Source organism: Salvelinus namaycush, chromosome 14, assembly GCF_016432855.1.
Source record: "Salvelinus namaycush isolate Seneca chromosome 14, SaNama_1.0, whole genome shotgun sequence".
NCBI lineage: Eukaryota > Metazoa > Chordata > Actinopteri > Salmoniformes > Salmonidae > Salvelinus > Salvelinus namaycush.
Genome location: NC_052320.1, coordinates 8,532,723 through 8,553,728, shown reverse-complemented (window position 1 = coordinate 8,553,728; position 21,006 = coordinate 8,532,723). Strand labels below are relative to the sequence as shown.

At 42.7% G+C, this 21,006-nt stretch overlaps 1 protein-coding gene across 1 annotated transcript in view; it reads left to right on the top strand.

The window, feature by feature from the left end:
- Window positions 1–9,199: 9,199 nt before the first annotated feature.
- LOC120059592 (polypeptide N-acetylgalactosaminyltransferase 6-like) overlaps window positions 9,200–21,006 on the top strand; it is a 32,712-nt gene continuing 20,905 nt past the window's right edge. Inside the window, exons 1-4 of the mRNA XM_039008724.1 lie at window positions 9,200–9,307; window positions 12,921–13,157; window positions 13,295–13,578; window positions 14,587–14,759. Coding sequence (XP_038864652.1) covers window positions 9,200–9,307; window positions 12,921–13,157; window positions 13,295–13,578; window positions 14,587–14,759 — 802 coding nt within the window. The remainder of the gene's footprint in view (window positions 9,308–12,920; window positions 13,158–13,294; window positions 13,579–14,586; window positions 14,760–21,006) is intronic.

Below are 21,006 nucleotides of genomic sequence, written 5' to 3'. Positions count from 1 at the left end.
AGAGGGAGAATGGGGGGGAAGAAGTGAGAAGAGAGGTGGGGGGAGTGAGTTAGGGAAAGAGGGAGAATGGGGGGGGAAGAAGTGAGAAGAGAGGGGGGGGAGTGAGTTAGGGAAAGAGGGAGAATGGGGGGGAAGAAGTTGGAAGAGAGAGGGGGGAGTGAATGAGTTAAGGAAAGAGGGAGAATGGGGGGAAGAAGTGAGAAGAGAGAGGGGGGTGAGTGAGTTAGTTAGTGAAAAAGAAAGAATGGGGGGAAGAAGTGAGAAGAGAGAGGGGGGGGGTGAGTGAGTTAGTGAAAAAGAAAGAATGGGGGGGAAGAAGTGAGAAGAGAGAGGGGGGAGTGAGTTAAGGAAAGAGGGAAAATGGGGGGGAAGAAGTGAGAAGAGAGGGGGGGGTGAGTGAGTTAGGGAGAGTGGGGTGAAGAAGTGAGAAGAGAGAGAGGGGGAGAGTGAGACGAGACCGAGAGAGCAAGAAAGAGAGAGAGAGAGACAAACGGCTAATGAACACTGGAACATAAAGAAAAAAACAGATCAGCTCTATGATGGACAGATGTATGTGTGTGACAATGTATTCTTCTGCACAACTTTAGGGTTGCGTCTCAAATGCCACCCTATTCCCTATATAGGGGCCCTGGTCAAAATTAGTGCACTACATAGGGAATAGGGTGCCGTATGGAACGCACACACATAATTTTGTTCTTACTACAACACTTTTTCGACAAAGCTACTTGAAAGATATAAAGAAATAATTATAATGAAGACCTGTTGCCTTACAGAACAAAAGGCAATATTTGTTTTGTTGTGAGCTACACTACAAGTAGTTCACGTCCGGAGTCATTATTTATTTTTCACTGAAATGGATAGTTTTTTGTTGTCGTGACGACCTTGGAACATAAACTATATATGTATTATATGAAATATGCAAGGATAAGAAGAAATGGATGAAAACGACCAAAGAACACGTTTGATTATGAGAGACTGACTACACACATCTACCAATTTCAGTTTGAAATGAATGCAGAATGAACAACTGAAATGATTGCAGATCAAACAACTGAATTTACTGCAGAATGAACAACTGAAATGATTGACAACAAAGGCCACAGAAATCAACGTAACGTTCTTTGATAGCGGCGATCACTTACAGTATATTGATAATATGAAGGAGAGCTGAGAAATCTGTCTTTGGTTGTGCACAGCGAATATAGAGAGAGACCGCACACACACACAGGGTTGGGTTACAGTTACTAGTTACTTGTCCAAAATGTAGATTACCCCAACGCAGTAATGTAATCTGATTACTTTCAGCTACTTTTGGATTACTTCCCCTTAAGAGGCGTAAGAAGAAGACTAAAAGGATCCATCAAACGCATTTAGTGTGTCATCACAGTGGTCTCTGACATCACAGTGGTCTCTGACATCATAGTGGTCTCTGACATCATAGTGGTCTCTGACTTGTGGTTAGACTCGGTCAGGTGGAACAAACTTAAACTTGAGCCTTTTTTTCAAGGCTGAATTGAATGTCGTTCATAATACAGGTGTCGTAATATATTTTTTGTCAAACAGCCTTTCTGAATTTATAAGTAATCCAATAAATAATCATCTCTTTTCTGAAAAGTTTTTGTAATCTGATTACAATATTTCTGCTGGTAACGTAACTGATTACTGTTCGTTTCAGTTTTTTTTTGTAATCCGATTACATATAACGGATTACATGCAACCCTACACACACACACACATACCAGTCTTGGGTTGGATTTCTGTGTTCCTTTCAGGGCCTCTATTGTGTGCAGGCTAACAAACCCACAGAAGGTAGTTTTCTCTTTGCTAGGTATGATCAATTACTTTCTCTCTCTAGATGTATTTTTTGGTACAAGCCAAAACAGAAACTTTAGTGAAGGACAAACAAACAACTGCATTGGTGCCATGGTACTGGAGGGAGTTTTAACTGCTATGAGATGTTTTCTATGAAATAAGTGTGTGTGTGTGTGTGTGTGTGTGTGTGTGTGTGTGTGTGTGTGTGTGTGTGTGTGTGTGTGTGTGTGTGTGTGTGTGTGTGTGTGTGTGTGTGTGTGTGTGTGTGTGTGTGTGTGAGGGGGTAACTGTATGTTCTCTTTAAAGGGGCATAACTTTTCACTGTGAGGTTTTTAAAGATACGGTATGACAAATGGAGTGTACCCAAATGGCATCCTATTCCCTATATAGTACACAACTTTAGACCAGAGCCCTATGGGCCCTATTCCCTATATAGTGTACTACTTTAGACAAGAGCCCTATGCACCCTATTCCCTATATAGTGTACTACTTTTGACCTGAGCCCTGTGGGTCCTGGTAGTGCGCTATGGGCCCTGGTCAATAGAAGTGCACTATATAGGGAATAGGATGCCATTTGGGATGAAGGAATACTTTCTTGCCAAAATGATTGCATGTGTTGTTATTATATCTTATACTTTGGAGTTGTGTTCATTCCTGATTTTCATTTTTGTTGATTTATTTGTATTTTTTAAATCACCTTTACTTCATTTATTTAATTCAAATGTTCTGTGATTATGATTGCAATTCCATTCCAACCCTAAATGTATAAAAACACTCATTGATTTTGGATTGTATTAAAAAATATGGTCAGGAGGTGGTTCTCTACAGTACAATGTAATAGGAGAATACACAAAAGTTATTATTTTAAGTCCACTAGCTGTTACCTTGAAATAAGGGTTACATCTATAGCAGTATCTGTACTACATAGTATTTAACGCTATCTGATTTGGCAAGTAGAGGATGTTCGCATGACTGTAAATTGGATAAAAATCGTCTGCTAAATGGCATTATATTATTATTATTATTATACAGTATAATAGTCTCTTTACCCCCAAAGGAGTACTGTATTTTGAAACTGTTATTTTATGAATGTACGTAAAACACTAAAGATATTGTACGTCTATGGTGACACTACTACTACTACTACTCATTATTTTCGCAGTACTAACATTATCTACCTTGTATTGAAAGAAATGACCAGAAATGACCAGAAAGCCCAATGCGGGCTCCCAGGTCAGAACAGGGATGTGACCTGTTCTTTTGCACCAACATGAGGGAGAGGAAGAGCTACTGCTGTGTTTATACTCTATGCCACTCTCTTCCCTTGGTACTCTGAGTCTCACCGTACTGTATATCAGGGGAGGAGATTATATAGGGCCTACCATGGTGACTTGGGGTCTTTGTCTATCTATCTTCTCCCTCAAACATTAGGAACGAAAGAATAAAGAGTGGAACAGGTGGAGGTACCCATCTGAACTTGCCCAATAAGAAACGACTTGTTTTCCAATGCAAAACGTTTTGCTACTGTGTGCCCTAATGAACACGAAGCAGCCTGTGTGTAGGAGGGAATGGATATCTGATTGATTGAAGTTGATTTGTTCCCCCCTTTTATTTGGTCTTTTTTCCCCATTACTCTCTTATTGTATTTGAGTTGAAAGGCCAACAAAATAATGTTTGTTTGTTTTTCCATTCCAAAAATAACACTATACCAGAATTGCAGAAATTCGTTTGATTTCCCCTTGATACGAAATCAATAAATGGCTGTTTTGTATTATTGATGATTGTCATTCAGTTATTATTCAATCAATGTCTGCCCCTAATCAATGTGCTATGTAAACCTATGTGTTTTGCTGCTGTTTCATTGCAATGCACATTTTAGTCAAATAATAAGTTAGTAAAGTTATTGGTAATGTCATGTTCATAATAATGGGTAACACTTTACCTTAAGTTTGACATTTTGATCATTTAGCAGACGCTCTGATCCAGAGCGACTTACAGGAGGAGTATTTGGGGTTAAGTACCTTGCTCAAGGGCACATCGACAGATTTTTCACCTAGTCGGCTCGGGGATTCGACCAGCAACCTTTCGGTTACTGGCCCAATGCTCTTAACCGCTGGGCTACCTGCCACCAGTTGCTACTATACCCCCTGTCAACTAAACATTAATAATAACTGTAGTAACAACACTGTAGTCACATAGGAATTGCTACGTAACTACATGGTTTTAGAATGGGAGTTAGCCTTGTTGCACCATCCTGATCCCGCCAGCTAACATAACATTAGGGCTCCCGAGTGGCGCAGCGGTCTAAGGCAATGCATCTCAGTGCTAGCGGCATCACTACAGACCCTGGTTCAATTCCAGGCTGTATCACAACTGGCCGTGATTGGGAGTCCCATAGGGCGGCGCACAGTTGGCCCAGCGTCGTCCGGGTTTGGTTGGTGTAGGCCGTCATTGTAAATAAGAATTTGTTCTTAACTGACTTGACTAGTTAAATAAAAGTTACATTTTTTTTAAAATCAGTTTCGCTATATGGATAAAGTGAAACTAAACCAGAGCACAGAGGTAAGGATGGTGGATTAGGATGCGTCTAGCAGGGTTGGGATCAAATTCATTTAAATTCCAGTCAATTCAGGAAGTACACTGAAAATTCCAATTCTCTTCCATGCTTGTCAATGACTGACATTTGTAATTGTAATTAAGATTTGCTTTTTGAATTGAAATGAAATGAGCCCAACAATGGAGACTAGATGGGAGTAGGCCTGAAGGGAAAGTGTAGACCTAGGTAGGGTTTTTATTTCTCAACACACCACACAGAAGGGCCTAGCTAGTACCACTGGAGGGCAATGTAAGACCTCCCATAGTTTCACTCTTCTGTCTTATTCACCAGTCAACTGATAGAACTAAATCAGTTTGATTATCCAACAAATTGCAATTTGTTGAACAATGTAATTTACTGCAATAGATGGAATTCCTATGCCGTATCATTCAATCTCAACTCTGGACCTCGAAGCCGGTTTCCACTGCATTTTTTTCATTGTTCCCCTTTAATCAGGGACCGACTTAGACTTGGGACACCAGGTGTGTGCAATTAATTATCAGCAGGCCCCAGACCTCATAGGGTAAGAATGAAATACCCCTGCCCTATATAGTGCACAAATGTTGACCAGGGTCCTATGGGGACACACCATGGTTTTGGTAGACTATCGTGGTGTTGCTGGAATGTCAGATTTCCACAAGCAATGTCAATCAACTGCCTGCGATCAAGATTTAGACCTTGCGCATTAAGCTGAGAGATGGAGGCAAGCAATTGGCTTCTCAATGTCTGAAGATAAATCCCAAATGGCATCCTATTACCTATACAGTGCACTACTTTGGACCAGAGCCCTATTGGCCTTGGTCAAAATTAGTGCAATAGGGAATAGGGTGCCATTTGGGACAATACAGAATAAATCAGTCTACAGTTTCAAGACGGCAGTAGTGGAGATGGTATTTAATTGCTTTGACATGAATAATGTAGCTATGTTGAAGTAATGGCTATGTTAACGTAGACTACAGCATTCTATGCTGAGCATTAATTAAACAATGTGTCACGCCCTGACCATAGAGAGCCCTCGGTTCTCTATGGTGTTTAGGTCAGAGCGTGACTGGGGGGGTTATCTAGTTTATAGATTTCTAGGTTGGTGGTTTGTGTGGTTCCCAATTAGAGGCAGCTGGTAATCATTGCCTCTAATTGGGGATCATATTTAGGTAGGCTTTTTCCCCACCTGCATTTGTGGGATATTGTTTGTGTTAGTGTGTTTGAGCACTATGTCGTCACGGTCTTTGCAAGTTTTGTTTCACTTTGTAATTAATGACGTGGAACTCAATTCACGCTGCGCCTTGGTCCGCTCATTTCCAAGATCGTGACACAATGTGAATTATTTTTCCTGCTGCCAAATGGCTAATCTAATCGTCTTGAAAATCAGAGTGTTTTTGATGTAGAATAAATTAATCTAGTCTTCAGATGTTTTAAAGTTGTATTCCTGGTTGCAAAGTAACAGTAGACAAGCCCATAGACATGACGGACCGTCACAGTCCGGTCTGTGTCAGTGACGTGGAGTTAAGTTTTCTTTAGGACCCTGCAAACGGGAGTTAATCATTTCAACGAATGGCACCTGTTCGATTCAAAGGGGAAATCGGGAGCCCACAGTGTTGGTGCTAGTATATCCTTTTCGCGCGGAGTAAAATAAACTTTTAAAATGATTACCTACGTCCATCTATCTTATTTGCAATACTAAATAAATAGCGTCGCAAAGCCGTCTCTTCAAATTTGTGAACAGGTTCCAAGGTAAGAAAGAAAGCTCTCCGGGAGACAACGCATCATTGCATCTGTCTTGTATCGTAACCGTTTTTTCCCTTATGCACCAGAACGGCTACATTTGTATTGCAATAAAGTTGTTACTGTATGTAATTTCCTGTGAGACACTTATAGAACAAGAAACGATAGGGATAGTGGCTGCTTATGTTATTTTATCCTATCTATGTCATACATTTAGTTATTTTGTCGTTTGTGTAAATCACAAAGGGAAATCTTACCTTTTTTTTTTTTAGACTAACTCAAGTCATATTTCATACGCTATAGTCAAATACTTCCTGATCATTTTCTCACAACCAATTTCTTGCTTCTGGCATCATCTTATAACGACGAGCTGGAAAAGATCTTAGATGAGACAACGTGTTTAAAAACCACTCAAATTTACTTGGGAATTAAATGAGAGTTCAGTTTAGGGCTAACAGTGCCTTCAATAATTCTATGGTTACTTACTTTCAAAAGCCTATTTAGTATAGTAGTGTTACAAAGTTGTTGCAAGTGTAACAATGTTGCAGTTTCATGTTCACTTGGTGTCTGTAGTATATAGCAGTAGTATGGATGGTATACATCACTCCTCACCGCTGTTGCCAACCCTTTGTACTGTTTCCGGTATGTAAATGACTGGTTAACCAGATTTATGGGTGCACTTCCTATTCTCACTGCATAGTGCTAATTGGATAATACACCATTTCTATATTATTTTACAATAGTAGAAACTAAACATAAAAAGGAGATTAAAACAAAACAACACCAAATCAAATTGTATTTGTCACATACACATGGTTAGCAGATGTTAATGCGAGTGTAGCGAAATGCTTGTGCTTCCAGTTCCGACAATGCAGTAATAACCAACAAGTAATCTAACCTAACAATTCCACAACTACTACCTTATACACACAAGTGTAAAGGGATAAAGAATATGTACATACAGATATATGAATGAGTGATGGTACAGAACGGCATAGGCAAGATGCAGTAGATTGTATCGAGTACAGTATATACACTGCTCAAAAAAATAAAGGGAACACTTAAACAACACAATGTAACTCCAAGTCAATCACACTTCTGTGAAATCAAACTGTCCACTTAGGAAGCAACACTGATTGACAATAAATTTCACATGCTGTTGTGCAAATGGAATAGACAAAAGGTGGAAATTATAGGCAATTAGCAAGACACCCCCAATAAAGGAGTGATTCTGCAGGTAGTCACCACAGACCACTTCTCAGTTCCTACGCTTCCTGGCTGATGTTTTGGTCACTTTTGAATGCTGGCGGTGCTCTCACTCTAGTGGTAGCATGAGACGGAGTCTACAACCCACACAAGTGGCTCAGGTAGTGCAGCTCATGCAGGATGGCACATCAATGCGAGCTGTGGCAAGAAGGTTTGCTGTGTCTGTCAGCATAGTGTCCAGAGCATGGAGGCGCTACCAGGAGACAGGCCAGTACATCAGGAGACGTGGAGGAGGCCATAGGAGGGCAACAACCCAGCAGCAGGACCGCTACCTCCGCATTTGTGCAAGGAGGGGCACTGCCAGAGCCCTGCAAAATGACCTCCAGCAGGCCACAAATGTGCATTTGTCTATTCCATTTGCACAACAGCATGTGAAATGTATTGTCAATCAGTGTTGCTTCCTAAGTGGACAGTTTGATTTCACAGAAGTGTGATTGACTTGGAGTTACATTGTGTTGTTTAAGTGTTCCCTTTATTTTTTTGAGCAGTGTATATATATGAGATGAGTAATGTAGGGTATGTAAACATAAAAGTGCATAGTTTAAAGTGGCTAGTGATACATGTATTACATAAAGATGGCAAGATGCAGTAGATGATATAGAGTACAGTATATACATATACATTATATTAAGTGGCATTGTTTAAAGGGGCTAGTGATACATTTTTGATCAATTTCCATTATTAAAGTGAGCTGGAGTTGAGTCAGTATGGTGGCAGCAGCCACTCGATGTTAGTGGTGGCTATTTAACAGTCTGATGGCCTTGAGATAGAAGCTGTTTTTCAGTCTCTCGGTCCCTGCTTTGATGCACCTGTACTGACCTCGCCTTCTGGATGATAGCGGGGTGAACAAGCAGTGGCTCGGGTGGTTGTTGTCCTTGATGATCTTTATGGCCTTCCTGTGATATCGGGTGGTGTAGGTGTAGGTAGTCCACCAGACTAAGATCAGGAAGAAACGGAGAGAAGGAGTAGGGCACCACTGGATGTCATAAGGTGAATGCACCAATTTGTAAGTCGCTCTGGATAAGAGCGTCTGCTAAATGACTTACATGTAAATGTAAATGTAGGGCTAATGAAGGGAAGGGTATGAGTGAACGAGTAGGTGTTGTGTGTCAGAGGGGGAGTGTGTGTGTGTGTGTGTGTGTGTGTGTGGGGGGGGGTCATAAGGTTAGGCCATGGTGAACAGGTGAGGCTTTAGGAGGGACTGAAAGATGGTGATGGTCTCTGTCATGGTTGGAGCAACCCTGGAAAAGGCCATGTCACCAAAACACTGGAGCTAGGACCTGGGAAGCAACAAGGTGGCCTGCTGTGGTGAAGTATAACTAGTTGGAGCTTATGGAGGGAGCTTGAGTTGATGCCAGAGAGTAGTGAGTTGCAGTTGTCGAGATGGGAGATGAACGCGTGGATCAGGTTTTCAGCAGCAGGAGGACCTGACTTTGGCATTAATGCGGAGGTGGAAGAATGAGGTTTTGACAGTCTGTTGGATATGGTGGACGAAGGAGAGGGTGGAGTCCAGGATTATGCCAAGGTTGCCGTGCGTGGGGAGAGGGAGAGACGATGGTATCATCAATGGTTTCCAACTTTGCTGAGTGTGGTTTTGGTTCCTATGACGAAGTTCGGTTTTTGTCACTGTTTAGCTTGAGGAAGATGTGTTGCATTCAGGTTTGTATTTCAGAGGCAGTATTCAATGTGGGTCAGAGGTGGGTTGAGGAAGGATTTGGTGCTGAGGTAGCTCTGGGTGTCGTTGGCGTAACAGTGGAAGTCAAGGTTGAATGGCAGAGGATCTGACCAAGGGGGAGGATGTAGATGAGGAAGAGTAAAATACCCAGCACAGAGCCCTGGGGGACACCCTGTGTGACAGCAGCGGAGTCAGAGGTGTGGCCATTGAGGGAGATGGTGGGTCCAGTTGGTGAGGTAAGATTGTAGCCAGGAGAGTGCGGCGCCCTCCAGCCTGGTAAGCAGGACTTGATGGCTCAGGTCCAGGAGAATCCGGATGTTGAGGGCATCAGCAGAGGTTAGGAGGTCATTGAGGTAGGTTTGTAGTTGGGAGGCAACAGTCCTTTCAAATCAAATGTTATTTGTCACATGCTTCGTAAAGATCAGGTGTGTATACTTACAGTGAAATTCTTACTTTACGGGCCCTTCCCAACAGTGCAGATTATATCAAAATAATAGAAAGATAATAACACTAAGAATAAATACACAATGAGTAACAATAACTTGGCTATAAACACAAAGTACCCGTACAGAGTCGATGTGCAGTGGTACGAGTGCCCCCAACACTCAGGCCCTTCACGAGGTAGTTGAGGTACATAAACTCAGCAAAAAAAGAAACTTCCTTTTTTCAGGACCCTGTCTTTCAAAGATAATTTGTAAAAATCCAAAAAACTTCACAGATCTTCATTGTAAAGGGTTTAAACACTGTTTCCCATGCTTGTTCAATGAACCATAAACAATTAATGAACATGCACCTGTGGAACGGTCATTAAGACACTAACAGCTCACAGACAGTAGGCAATTAAGGTCACAGTTATGAAAACGTAGGACACTAAAGAGACCTTTCTACTGACTCTGAAAAACACCAAAAGAAAGATGCCCATGGTCCCTGCTCATCTGCGTGAACTTGCCTTAGGCATGCTGCAAGGAGGCATGAGGACTGCAGATGTGGCCAGGGCAATAAATTGCAATGTCCGTACTGTGAGACGCCTAAGACAGCGCTACAGGGAGACAGGACGGACAGCTGATCATCCTCGCAGTGGCAGACCACGTGTAACAACATCTGCACAGGATCGGTACATCCGAACATCACACCTGCGAGACAGGTACTGCCCGAGTTACACCAGGAATGCACAATCCCTCCATCATTGCTCAGACTGTCCGCAATAGGCTGAGAGAGGCTGGACTGAGGGCTTGTAGGCCTGTTGTAAGGCAGGTCCTCACTAGAGGTCGACTGATTATGATTTTTCAACGCCGATACCGATTATTGGAGGACCAAAAAGCCGATACCGATTTTCGGCCGATTTTTATTTATTTATTTGTAATAATGACAATTACAACAATACTGAATGAACACTTATTTTAACTTAATATAGTACATCAATAAAATAAATTTAGCCTCAAATAAATAATGAAACATGTTCAATTTGGTTTAAATAATGCAAAAACAAAGTGTTGGAGAAGAAAGTAAAAGTGCAATATGTGCCATGTAAGAAAGCTAACGTTTAAGTTCCTTGCTCAGAACATGAGAACATATGAAAGCTGATGGTTCCTTTTAACATGAGTCTTCAATATTCCCAGGTAAGAAGTTTTAGGTTGTAGTTAATATAGGAATTATAGGACTATTTCTCTCTATACGATTTGTATTTCATATACCTTTGACTATTGGATGTTCTTATAGGCACTTTAGTATTGCCAGTGTAACAGTATAGCTTCCATCCCTCTCCTCGCCGCTACCTGGGCTCGAACCAGGAACACATCGACAACAGCCACCCTCGAAGCAGCGTTACCCATGCAGAGCAAAGGGAACAACTACTCCAAGTCTCAGAGCGAGTGACGTTTGAAACGCTATTAGCGCGCACCCCGCTAACTAGCTAAAGTTGTCCAAGAACTTTGTAACAAAATATTAACATTTTGACATCTGGATGGTTATTTGTTACGGTTCAAACATTAATGACATTTTATTGGAAGGGTGAACTTTATATTAGAAGTTGCTCTGAACATATTTTCCATACTACATGGTAGAACTAGAAAGATTCCTCTTTCTTCACATGGCATGTAACTGACGTCTGTTACCAGCATAAAAACCAGCCAAACAACATTCGAGTCAGTAGTGTTCTGTGTGGCCAATGTTGGGCTCTTGAACCACGAGAGTGTATTGAATCAATGAGGGAGGTAGGCTTTCCTTGAGAGGACTGGCTTAAATGAATGAGAGTTTTTAAGAGGCCCTAAGCCGTGTTCACCCGAAGCCTATCATTATTGTGATTGATAACCCCTCATAAAGCAGGATGTGTTGAATAGCCTGAGTCCAAGATCTGTTTGTGTGGTCTTGCCAGCTCCATTGAATGACAGTAATGGATTTGTCACGACAGCACAAACCAAGCCATATTCATTAGGATTCAAAATCAAATGTTTTTTGTCACATGCGCCGAATACAACCATTGTAGACCTTACAGTGAAATGTTTACTTACAAGCCCTTAAACAACAATGCAATTTTAAGAAAAATTATTGTTAAAGTATTTATTGAAATAAACTGAAGTAAAAAAATTACAAATAAAATAGAAAAATAACAAATAATTAATGGCTAGTTGTGGAGCTGAATTTATCCAGGTGTGTTTGTCATTGGTCGTGTGTGTGTGTGTGTGTGTGTGTGTGTGTGTGTGTGTGTGTGTGTGTGTGTGTGTGTGTGTCTGTGTGTCTGTGTGTCTGTGTGTCTGTGTGTGTGTGTTATGTGAGGCGTCATTCATTAATGTGTGTGGGAGCTGCTCAGTCAGCCGACAGGTGAAGGCCCACAAGGTGACACGCACATCCGGGAGGGGGAGGGGAGGGTATGACCGGTGTTTACTTGGACAGGTGTGTTCTTGGCTGGAGCAGGTGAGGGCAGGCAGGTATGATTTGAATTTAAAGTGGACACATTTAAAATACATAGTTGTGGTACATTGTGATTCTCAGGTGTTAATAGGTCCAGGGGTGTTCTCTGGGTGGAGCAGGTGTTAATAGGTCCAGGGGTGTTCTCTGGGTGGAGCAGGTGTTAATAGGTCCAGGGGTGTTCTCTGGGTGGAGCAGGTGTTAATAGGTCCAGGGGTGTTCTCTGGGTGGAGCAGGTGTTAATAGGTCCAGGGGTGTTCTCTGGGTGGAGCAGATGTTAATAGGTCCAGGGGTGTTCTCTGGGTGGAGCAGGTGTTAAAAGGTCCAGGGGTGTTCTCTGGGTGGAGCAGGTGTTAATAGGTCCAGGGGTGTTCTCTGGGTGGAGCAGGTGTTAATAGGTCCAGGGGTGTTCTCTGGGTGGAGCAGGTGTTAATAGGTCCAGGGGTGTTCTCTGGGTGGAGCAGGTGGGTACAGGTGCAATATTCCAGGTTGTTTACTGAGAGGTGTGTTCTGTTTGTTCTTTCACTCTCTTGTTCTCTCTACTCACGCCACGTGTGTGTTGTGTATGTGTGTTTGGCTGTTCCTCTGGGACTCCTCCTCCACCCAGGAAAGAGAAAGCGAGAGAGAGAGAGAGAGAGAGAGAGAGAGTAGCTATGACAGTGGATGAGTGCTATGAGAGTTGCTAGGTACACGCATAGTACAGGCTGGTTAAGAAGAGCTGACTGGTCCACATCTTTTGACATTTGGCTGGTAGTTATTATAGACATCTGTTTTTGGGTAGAACTACATTTTAAAACTGCAATAGATTCACCTTGGTGTCAGGTAAGGAAAGTTAGTCTATTTAAGAAAATTGTAGATATTCTTGAATAGCTCTTGGCTGCCATTACTATATAATACCTCCAGTTTTAAAAAAACTATCTCTTTTCTCCCCCCTCTTTCCAGCAGCGAGCCATTTCGCATTGCCCCACCACCATGCGTCTGTTCCTGCGTCGGCGCATGTCCCTCCTGAAGCTGGCCCTGGCTGGGGGGACTCTGTTTATGGTTGTCCTTGTCGTCCTCCAGAAAGACGTGGGCTTCAGCTCCAACTCTGTCCAGGACCCCTGGTTCCAAGACCTGGTGGAACGCAAGGAGAGAGTGCTGGTGATGGTCCGAGGAGCAGTCAACAACCTGGGCTTCCAGGTACCTTTATGGGTCCATTTGGGGGGGGGGGGGGGGGGACTAGAGTAGTACAGTGGATGGGCTTTTGTTTTATTTTTCTTGCATTATATAAGAATTTAAATAAAATGAAGAAAACTAATAATAACCTGGGCTTCCAGATTGGAGCTCCCCAGCCTCCACCGATGGAGGAGCAGCAGGCCACCTCAGACCGCAACTGTCCTCCAGGTCACTACACCCAAGCAGAGTTGAAGCCAGTCCTGGAGAGGCCCCAACAGGACCCCCAGGGGCCCGGGGCAGATGGGACAGGCTATGAGAAAGACAAGATGACACCAGAGGAGGAGAAAGAGAAGGAAGATGGGATGACTGTTAACTGTTTCAACCAGTTCTCCTCCGACAGGATCTCCCTCAGCCGTAGCCTAGGAGATGACACCCGGCCACCAGAGTAAGATTATGTCCCAATTATCTCTCCTTCCTCACAAAGTGTGCACTTGTTCACTTCCCTTCACTGATTTGAAAGGAATTGGCTTGTGTAAGAAATGTGGTGGAAACTCAAATTAGCCCATGCCTACACCAATCCAATGCTTTTAGACTGACTGTTTTTTCCTAAAAACTTTCAAGTTATATTTCAATCACTTTGGTTTACACTACCGGTTAAAAGTTTTAGGACACCTACTCATTCAAGGGTTTGTCTTTATTTTTACTATTTTCTACATTGTAGAATAATAGTGAAGACATCAAAACTATTAAATAACACATATGAAATCATGTAGTAACCCAAAAAGTGTTAAACAAATCAAAATATATTTTATATTTGAGATTCTTCAAATGGCCACCCTTTGCCTTGATGACAGCTTTGCACACTCTTGGCATTCTCTCAACCAGCTTCATGAGGTAGTCACCTGGAATGCATTTCAATTAACAGGTGTGCCTTTTTTAAAGTTAATTTGTGGAATTTCTTTCCTTCTTAATGCATTTGAGCCAATCAGTGGTGTTGTGACAAGTCTGAAACCAACAGGACCCTAAACAGCTTCTACCCCCAAGCCATAAGACTGCAAAGTAGTTTGTTAAATAGTTCATCAATAGCTACTCAGACTATCTACAATGACCCATTTTTAACAATAACTCTTTTGACTCATCCCATACGCTGCTGCTACTGTTTTATCTATCCTGTTGCCTAGTCACTTTACCTAAATCTACATATCTACCTCGTACCACTGCACATCAACTCGGTACTGGTACTCTGTATATATAGCCAAGTTATCGTTACTCATTGTGGATTTATTCCTTGTGTTATTATTTTTATATTATTTAAAACATGTTCTCTCTACATTGTTGGGAAAGGCCAATAACTAAGTAGTTCACTGTTAGTCTAAATCTGTTGTTTACGACGCATGTGACAAATACAATTTGGTTTGATTTGACACAGTCTTGCCCTTTCTTTTCTTCCCAGGTGTGTGGAGCGTAAATTCCGTCGCTGTCCTCCTCTCCCCACCACCAGTGTAATCATAGTGTTCCACAATGAGGCCTGGTCCACTCTGCTGCGTACCGTCTACAGCGTCCTCCACACCTCCCCTGCTGCCCTGCTCACTGAGATCATCATGGTGGACGACGCCAGCACTGCAGGTTGGAATCTTTCAGGGCTTTGCTGTTGCCTAGCTACAGTCCTGTTAATGACATGGGGCAAAACTTAGGGCAGTAATAATTGATCAATTCATATAATTGATTAGTGGACAATGCCAGCACCACAGGTGGGCATGAGGGCTCAAGAACTAGAGCCTGACGCCATGGGCCTTGGTTTAGAGCTTGACGCCACTAGGCCTTGGTTTAGAGCTTGACGCCACTAGGCCTTGGTTTAGAGCTTGACGCCACTAGGCCTTGCTTGACACCACCGGCTCTTAGAGTAAAACATACTGCTGGGCCTGGGTCGTTCATTAGGACACATCTTAGCCAAGCATTTTGCCATAGATAATTAAATTAATTCCTTGTTTCTGAGCGCATTCTTCGGTATCTTGTCTACGGATCACAACTCCGTTTCAGAGCAAAGCATGTGTGACTTCATTTACACAGGCAGCTCAATTCTGATCTTTTTCACTTATTGGTCTTTTGACCAATTGGATCTGAAAAATATCTGATGTGAAAACATCTGATGTGATTGGTCAAAAGACCAATAAGTGGGGGGAAAAATAGCTGCCTGTGTAGACGCAGCCTACTATTATAATTAGACTGTTAACGTGTCAATGATCATCTCATTCTAAAACTGAGTGTTCCCTTATGAACAGGAAGTGACATTGGCATAGCGTCAGTAATAAAGACTAAAAGAGGAGGTGCTTTTTACACGGTTGGTTAACTACAGTAAAACTGCTCCTGGACCTTGGAACCTCTTCTATCTCCTCCCGTCTGTATCGGTTCGGTTTAATCTCCCTGTTTTAACAACCGTCTTTTCTAAATATGACTGGATGTGGTCGAATGTGGTTCCAGTCCTATGCCATCACATTTAGACAGCATGTGATTACAGTCCTATGCCATCACAGTTAGACAGCATGTGGTTACAGTCCTATGCCATCACGTTTAGACAGCATGTGGTTACAGTCCTATGCCATCACATTTAGACAGCATGTGGTTACAGTCCTATGCCATCACATTTAGACAGCATGTAGTTACAGTCCTATGCCATCACATTTAGACAGCATGTGGTTACAGTCCTATGCCATCACAGTTAGACAGAATGTGGTTACAGTCCTATGCCATCACATTTAGACAGCATGTGGTTACAGTCCTATGCCATCACATTTAGACAGCATGTGGTTACAGTCCTATGCCATCACATTTAGACAGCATGTGGTTACAGTCCTATGCCATCACATTTAGACAGCATGTGGTTACAGTCCTATGCCATCACATTTAGACAGCATGTGGTTACAGTCCTATGCCATCACATTTAGACAGCATGTGGTTACAGTCCTATGCCATCACATTTAGACAGCATGTGGTTACAGTCCTATGCCATCACATTTAGACAGCATGTGGTTACAGTCCTATGCCATCACATTTAGACAGCATGTGGTTACAGTCCTATGCCATCACATTTAGACAGCATGTGGTTACAGTCCTATGCCATCACAGTTAGACAGCATGTGGTTCCAGTCCTATGCCGTCACATTTAGACAGCATGTGGTTACAGTCCTATGCCGTCACATTTAGACAGCATGTGGTTACAGTCCTATGCCATCACATTTAGACAGCATGTGGTTACAGTCCTATGCCATCACAGTTAGACAGCATGTGGTTACAGTCCTATGCCATCACATTTAGACAGCATGTGGTTACAGTCCTATGCCATCACATTTAGACAGCATGTGGTTACAGTCCTATGCCATCACAGTTAGACAGCATGTGGTTACAGTCCTATGCCGTCACATTTAGACAGCATGTGGTTACAGTCCTATGCCGTCACATTTAGACAGCATGTGGTTACAGTCCTATGCCGTCACATTTAGACAGCATGTGGTTCCAGTCCTATGCCGTCACATTTAGACGGCATGTGGTTCGTCCTATGCCATCACATTTAGACGGCATGTGGTTCCAGTCCTATGCCATCACATTTAGACGGCATGTGGTTCCAGTCCTATGCCATCACAGTTAGACGGCATGTGGTTACAGTCCTATGCCATCACATTTAGACGGCATGTGGTTACAGTCCTATGCCATCACATTTAGACGGCATGTGGTTCCAGTCCTATGCCATCACATTTAGACGGCATGTGGTTCCAGTCCTATGCCATCACATTTAGACGGCATGTGGTTACAGTCCTATGCCATCACAGTTAGACGGCATGTGGTTACAGTCCTATGCCATCACATTTAGACAGCATGTGGTTACAGTCCTATGCCATCACAGTTAGACAGCATGTGGTTACAGTCCTATGCCATCACATTTAGACAGCATGTGGTTACAGTCCTATGCCGTCACAGTTAGACAGCATGTGGTTACAGTCCTATGCCATCACAGTTAGACAGCATGTGGTTACAGTCCTATGCCGTCACATTTAGACAGCATGTGGTTCCAGTCCTATGCCGTCACATTTAGACAGCATGTGGTTACAGTCCTATGCCGTCACATTTAGACAGCATGTGGTTACAGTCCTATGCCGTCACATTTAGACAGCATGTGGTTCCAGTCCTATGCCATCACATTTAGACAGCATGTGGTTCCAGTCCTATGCCATCACAGTTAGACAGCATGTGGTTACAGTCCTATGCCATCACATTTAGACAGCATGTGGTTACAGTCCTATGCCATCACATTTAGACAGCATGTGGTTACAGTCCTATGCCATCACAGTTAGACAGCATGTGGTTACAGTCCTATGCCGTCACATTTAGACAGCATGTGGTTACAGTCCTATGCCGTCACATTTAGACAGCATGTGGTTACAGTCCTATGCCGTCACATTTAGACAGCATGTGGTTACAGTCCTATGCCGTCACATTTAGACGGCATGTGGTTACAGTCCTATGCCGTCACATTTAGACGGCATGTGGTTACAGTCCTATGCCGTCACAGTTAGACGGCATGTTGTTACAGTCCTATGCCATCACAGTTAGACGGCATGTGGTTACAGTCCTATGCCATCACATTTAGACGGTATGTGGTTACAGTCCTATGCCATCACAGTTAGACGGCATGTGGTTACAGTCCTATGCCATCACATTTAGACGGCATGTTGTTACAGTCCTATGCCATCACAGTTAGACGGCATGTGGTTACAGTCCTATGCCATCACATTTAGACGGCATGTGGTTACAGTCCTATGCCATCACATTTAGACGGCATGTGGTTACAGTCCTATGCCATCACATTTAGACGGCATGTGGTTACAGTCCTATGCCATCACAGTTAGACGGCATGTGGTTACAGTCCTATGCCATCACATTTAGACGGCATGTGGTTACAGTCCTATGCCATCACAGTTAGACGGCATGTGGTTACAGTCCTATGCCATCACAGTTAGACGGCATGTGGTTACAGTCCTATGCCATCACATTTAGACGGCATGTGGTTACAGTCCTATGCCATCACATTTAGACGGCATGTGGTTACAGTCCTATGCCATCACATTTAGACGGCATGTGGTTACAGTCCTATGCCATCACATTTAGACGGCATGTGGTTCCAGTCCTATGCCATCACATTTAGACGGCATGTGGTTACAGTCCTATGCCATCACATTTAGACGGCATGTGGTTCCAGTCCTATGCCATCACATTTAGACGGCATGTGGTTACAGTCCTATGCCATCACATTTAGACGGCATGTGGTTACAGTCCTATGCCATCACATTTAGACGGCATGTGGTTACAGTCCTATGCCATCACATTTAGACGGCATGTGGTTACAGTCCTATGCCATCACATTTAGACGGCATGTGGTTCCAGTCCTATGCCATCACATTTAGACGGCATGTGGTTCCAGTCCTATGCCATCACATTTAAACGGCATGTGGTTCCAGTCCTATGCCATCACATTTAGACGGCATGTGGTTCCAGTCCTATGCCATCACATTTAGACGGCATGTGGTTCGTCCTATGCCATCACATTTAGACGGCATGTGGTTCCAGTCCTATGCCATCACATTTAGACGGCATGTGGTTCCAGTCCTATGCCATCACAGTTAGACGGCATGTGGTTACAGTCCTATGCCATCACATTTAGACGGCATGTGGTTACAGTCCTATGCCATCACATTTAGACGGCATGTGGTTCCAGTCCTATGCCATCACAGTTAGACAGCATGTGGTTCCAGTCCTATGCCATCACAGTTAGACAGCATGTGGTTCCAGTCCTATGCCATCACAGTTAGACAGCATGTGGTTACAGTCCTATGAACACACCCCTGCTCTCTGTCAGTTCCCTAGAGATGCTGTTCTAATGCTGTGTTCATAACATCTTGTAAATCCGTAAATACCAGCATACGACCAGGAAAAATTCACTTGAATGCCCCTCTAACCCGTGGAAAATACGTCTATCATGCCTGAGCTCAGATTTCTCCCACATGCTGAACTCTGACGTCACATACAGTAGTAAGGAAATGACCTCGAACAGCTTTTTCGGCAATAAACAACAACAAAACATTATAAAAATGGATCTATTAATATGGTTTTTGAACACTATAATTTGTTTACGAGCATGATAGCTGTACTTTTAGTTTATGGTTGACGCTAGAGGTCGACCGATTAATCGGAATGGCCGATTAATTAGGGCCGATTTCAAGTTTTCATAACAATCGGAAATCGGTAATTTTGGACGCCGAATTTTGCCGATTTTATTATTATTTTTTTTTTTTACACCTTTATTTAACTAGGCAAGTCAGTTAAGAACACATTCTTATTTTCAATGACGGCCTAGGAACAGTGGGTTAACTGCCTTGTTCAGGAGCAGAACGACAGATTTTTACCTTGTCCGCTCAGGGATTCAATCTTGCAACCTTACGGTTAACTAGTCCAACGCTCTAACCACCTGCCTTACATTGCACTCCACGAGGAGCCCGCCTGTTACGCGAATGCAGTAAGAAGCCAAGGTAAGTTGCTAGCTAGCATTAAACTTATCTTATAAAAAACAATCAATCAGTCATAATCACTAGTTATAACTACACATGGTTGATGATATTACTAGTTTATCTAGCGTGTCCTGCGTTGCATATAATCGATGTGGTGCGAATTCGCGGTTAAAGGTCTGTCGTTGCTCCAACGTGTACCTAACCATACACATCAATGCCTTTCTTAAAATCAATACACAGAAGTATATATTTTTAAACCTGCATATTTAGCTAAAAGAAATCCAGGTTAGCAGGCAATATTAACCAGGTGAAATTGTGTCACTTCTCTTGCGTTCATTGCACGCAGAGTCAGGGTATATGCAACAGTTTGAGCCGCCTGGCTCATTGCAAACTAATTTGCCAGAATTTTACGTAATTATAACATAACATTGAAGGTTGTGCAATGCAACAGGAATATTTAGAATGATGGATGCCACCCGTTAGATAAAATACGGAACGGTTCCGTATTTCACTGAAAGAATAAATGTTTTCTTTTCGAGATGATAGTTTCCTGATTCGACCATATTAATGACCTAAGGCTCGTATTTCTGTGTGTTATTATGTTATAATTAAGTCTATGATTTGATAGAGCAGTCTGACTGAGCGATGGTAGGCACCAGCAGGCTCGTAAGCATTCATTCAAACAGCACTTTCGTGCGTTTTGCCAGCAGCTCTTCGCAATGCTTCAAGCATTGAGCTGTTTATGACTTCAAGCCTATCAACTCCCGAGATTAGGCTGGTGTAACCGATGTGAAATGGCTAGCTAGTTAGCCGGTGCGCTCTAATAGCGTTTCAAACGTCACTCGCTCTGAGACTTGGAGTAGTTGTTCCCCTTGCTCTGCATGGGTAACGCTGCTTCGAGGGTGGCTGTTGTCGATGTGTTCCTGGTTCGAGCCCAGGTAGGAGCGAGGAGAGGGACGGAAGCTGAACTGTTACACTGGCAATACTAAAGTGCCTATAAGAACATCCAAAAGTCAAAGGTATATGAAATACAAATCGTATAGAGAGAAATAGTCCTATAATTCCTATATTAACTACAACCTAAAACTTCTTACCTGGGAATATTGAAGACTCATGTTAAAAGGAACCATCAGCTTTCATATGTTCTCATGTTCTGAGCAAGGAACTTAAACATTAGCTTTCTTACATGGCACATATTGCACTTTTACTTTCTTCTCCAACACTTTGTTTTTGCATTATTTACACCAAATTGAACATGTTTCATTATTTGAGGCTAAATTTATTTTATTTATGTATTATATTAAGTTAAAATA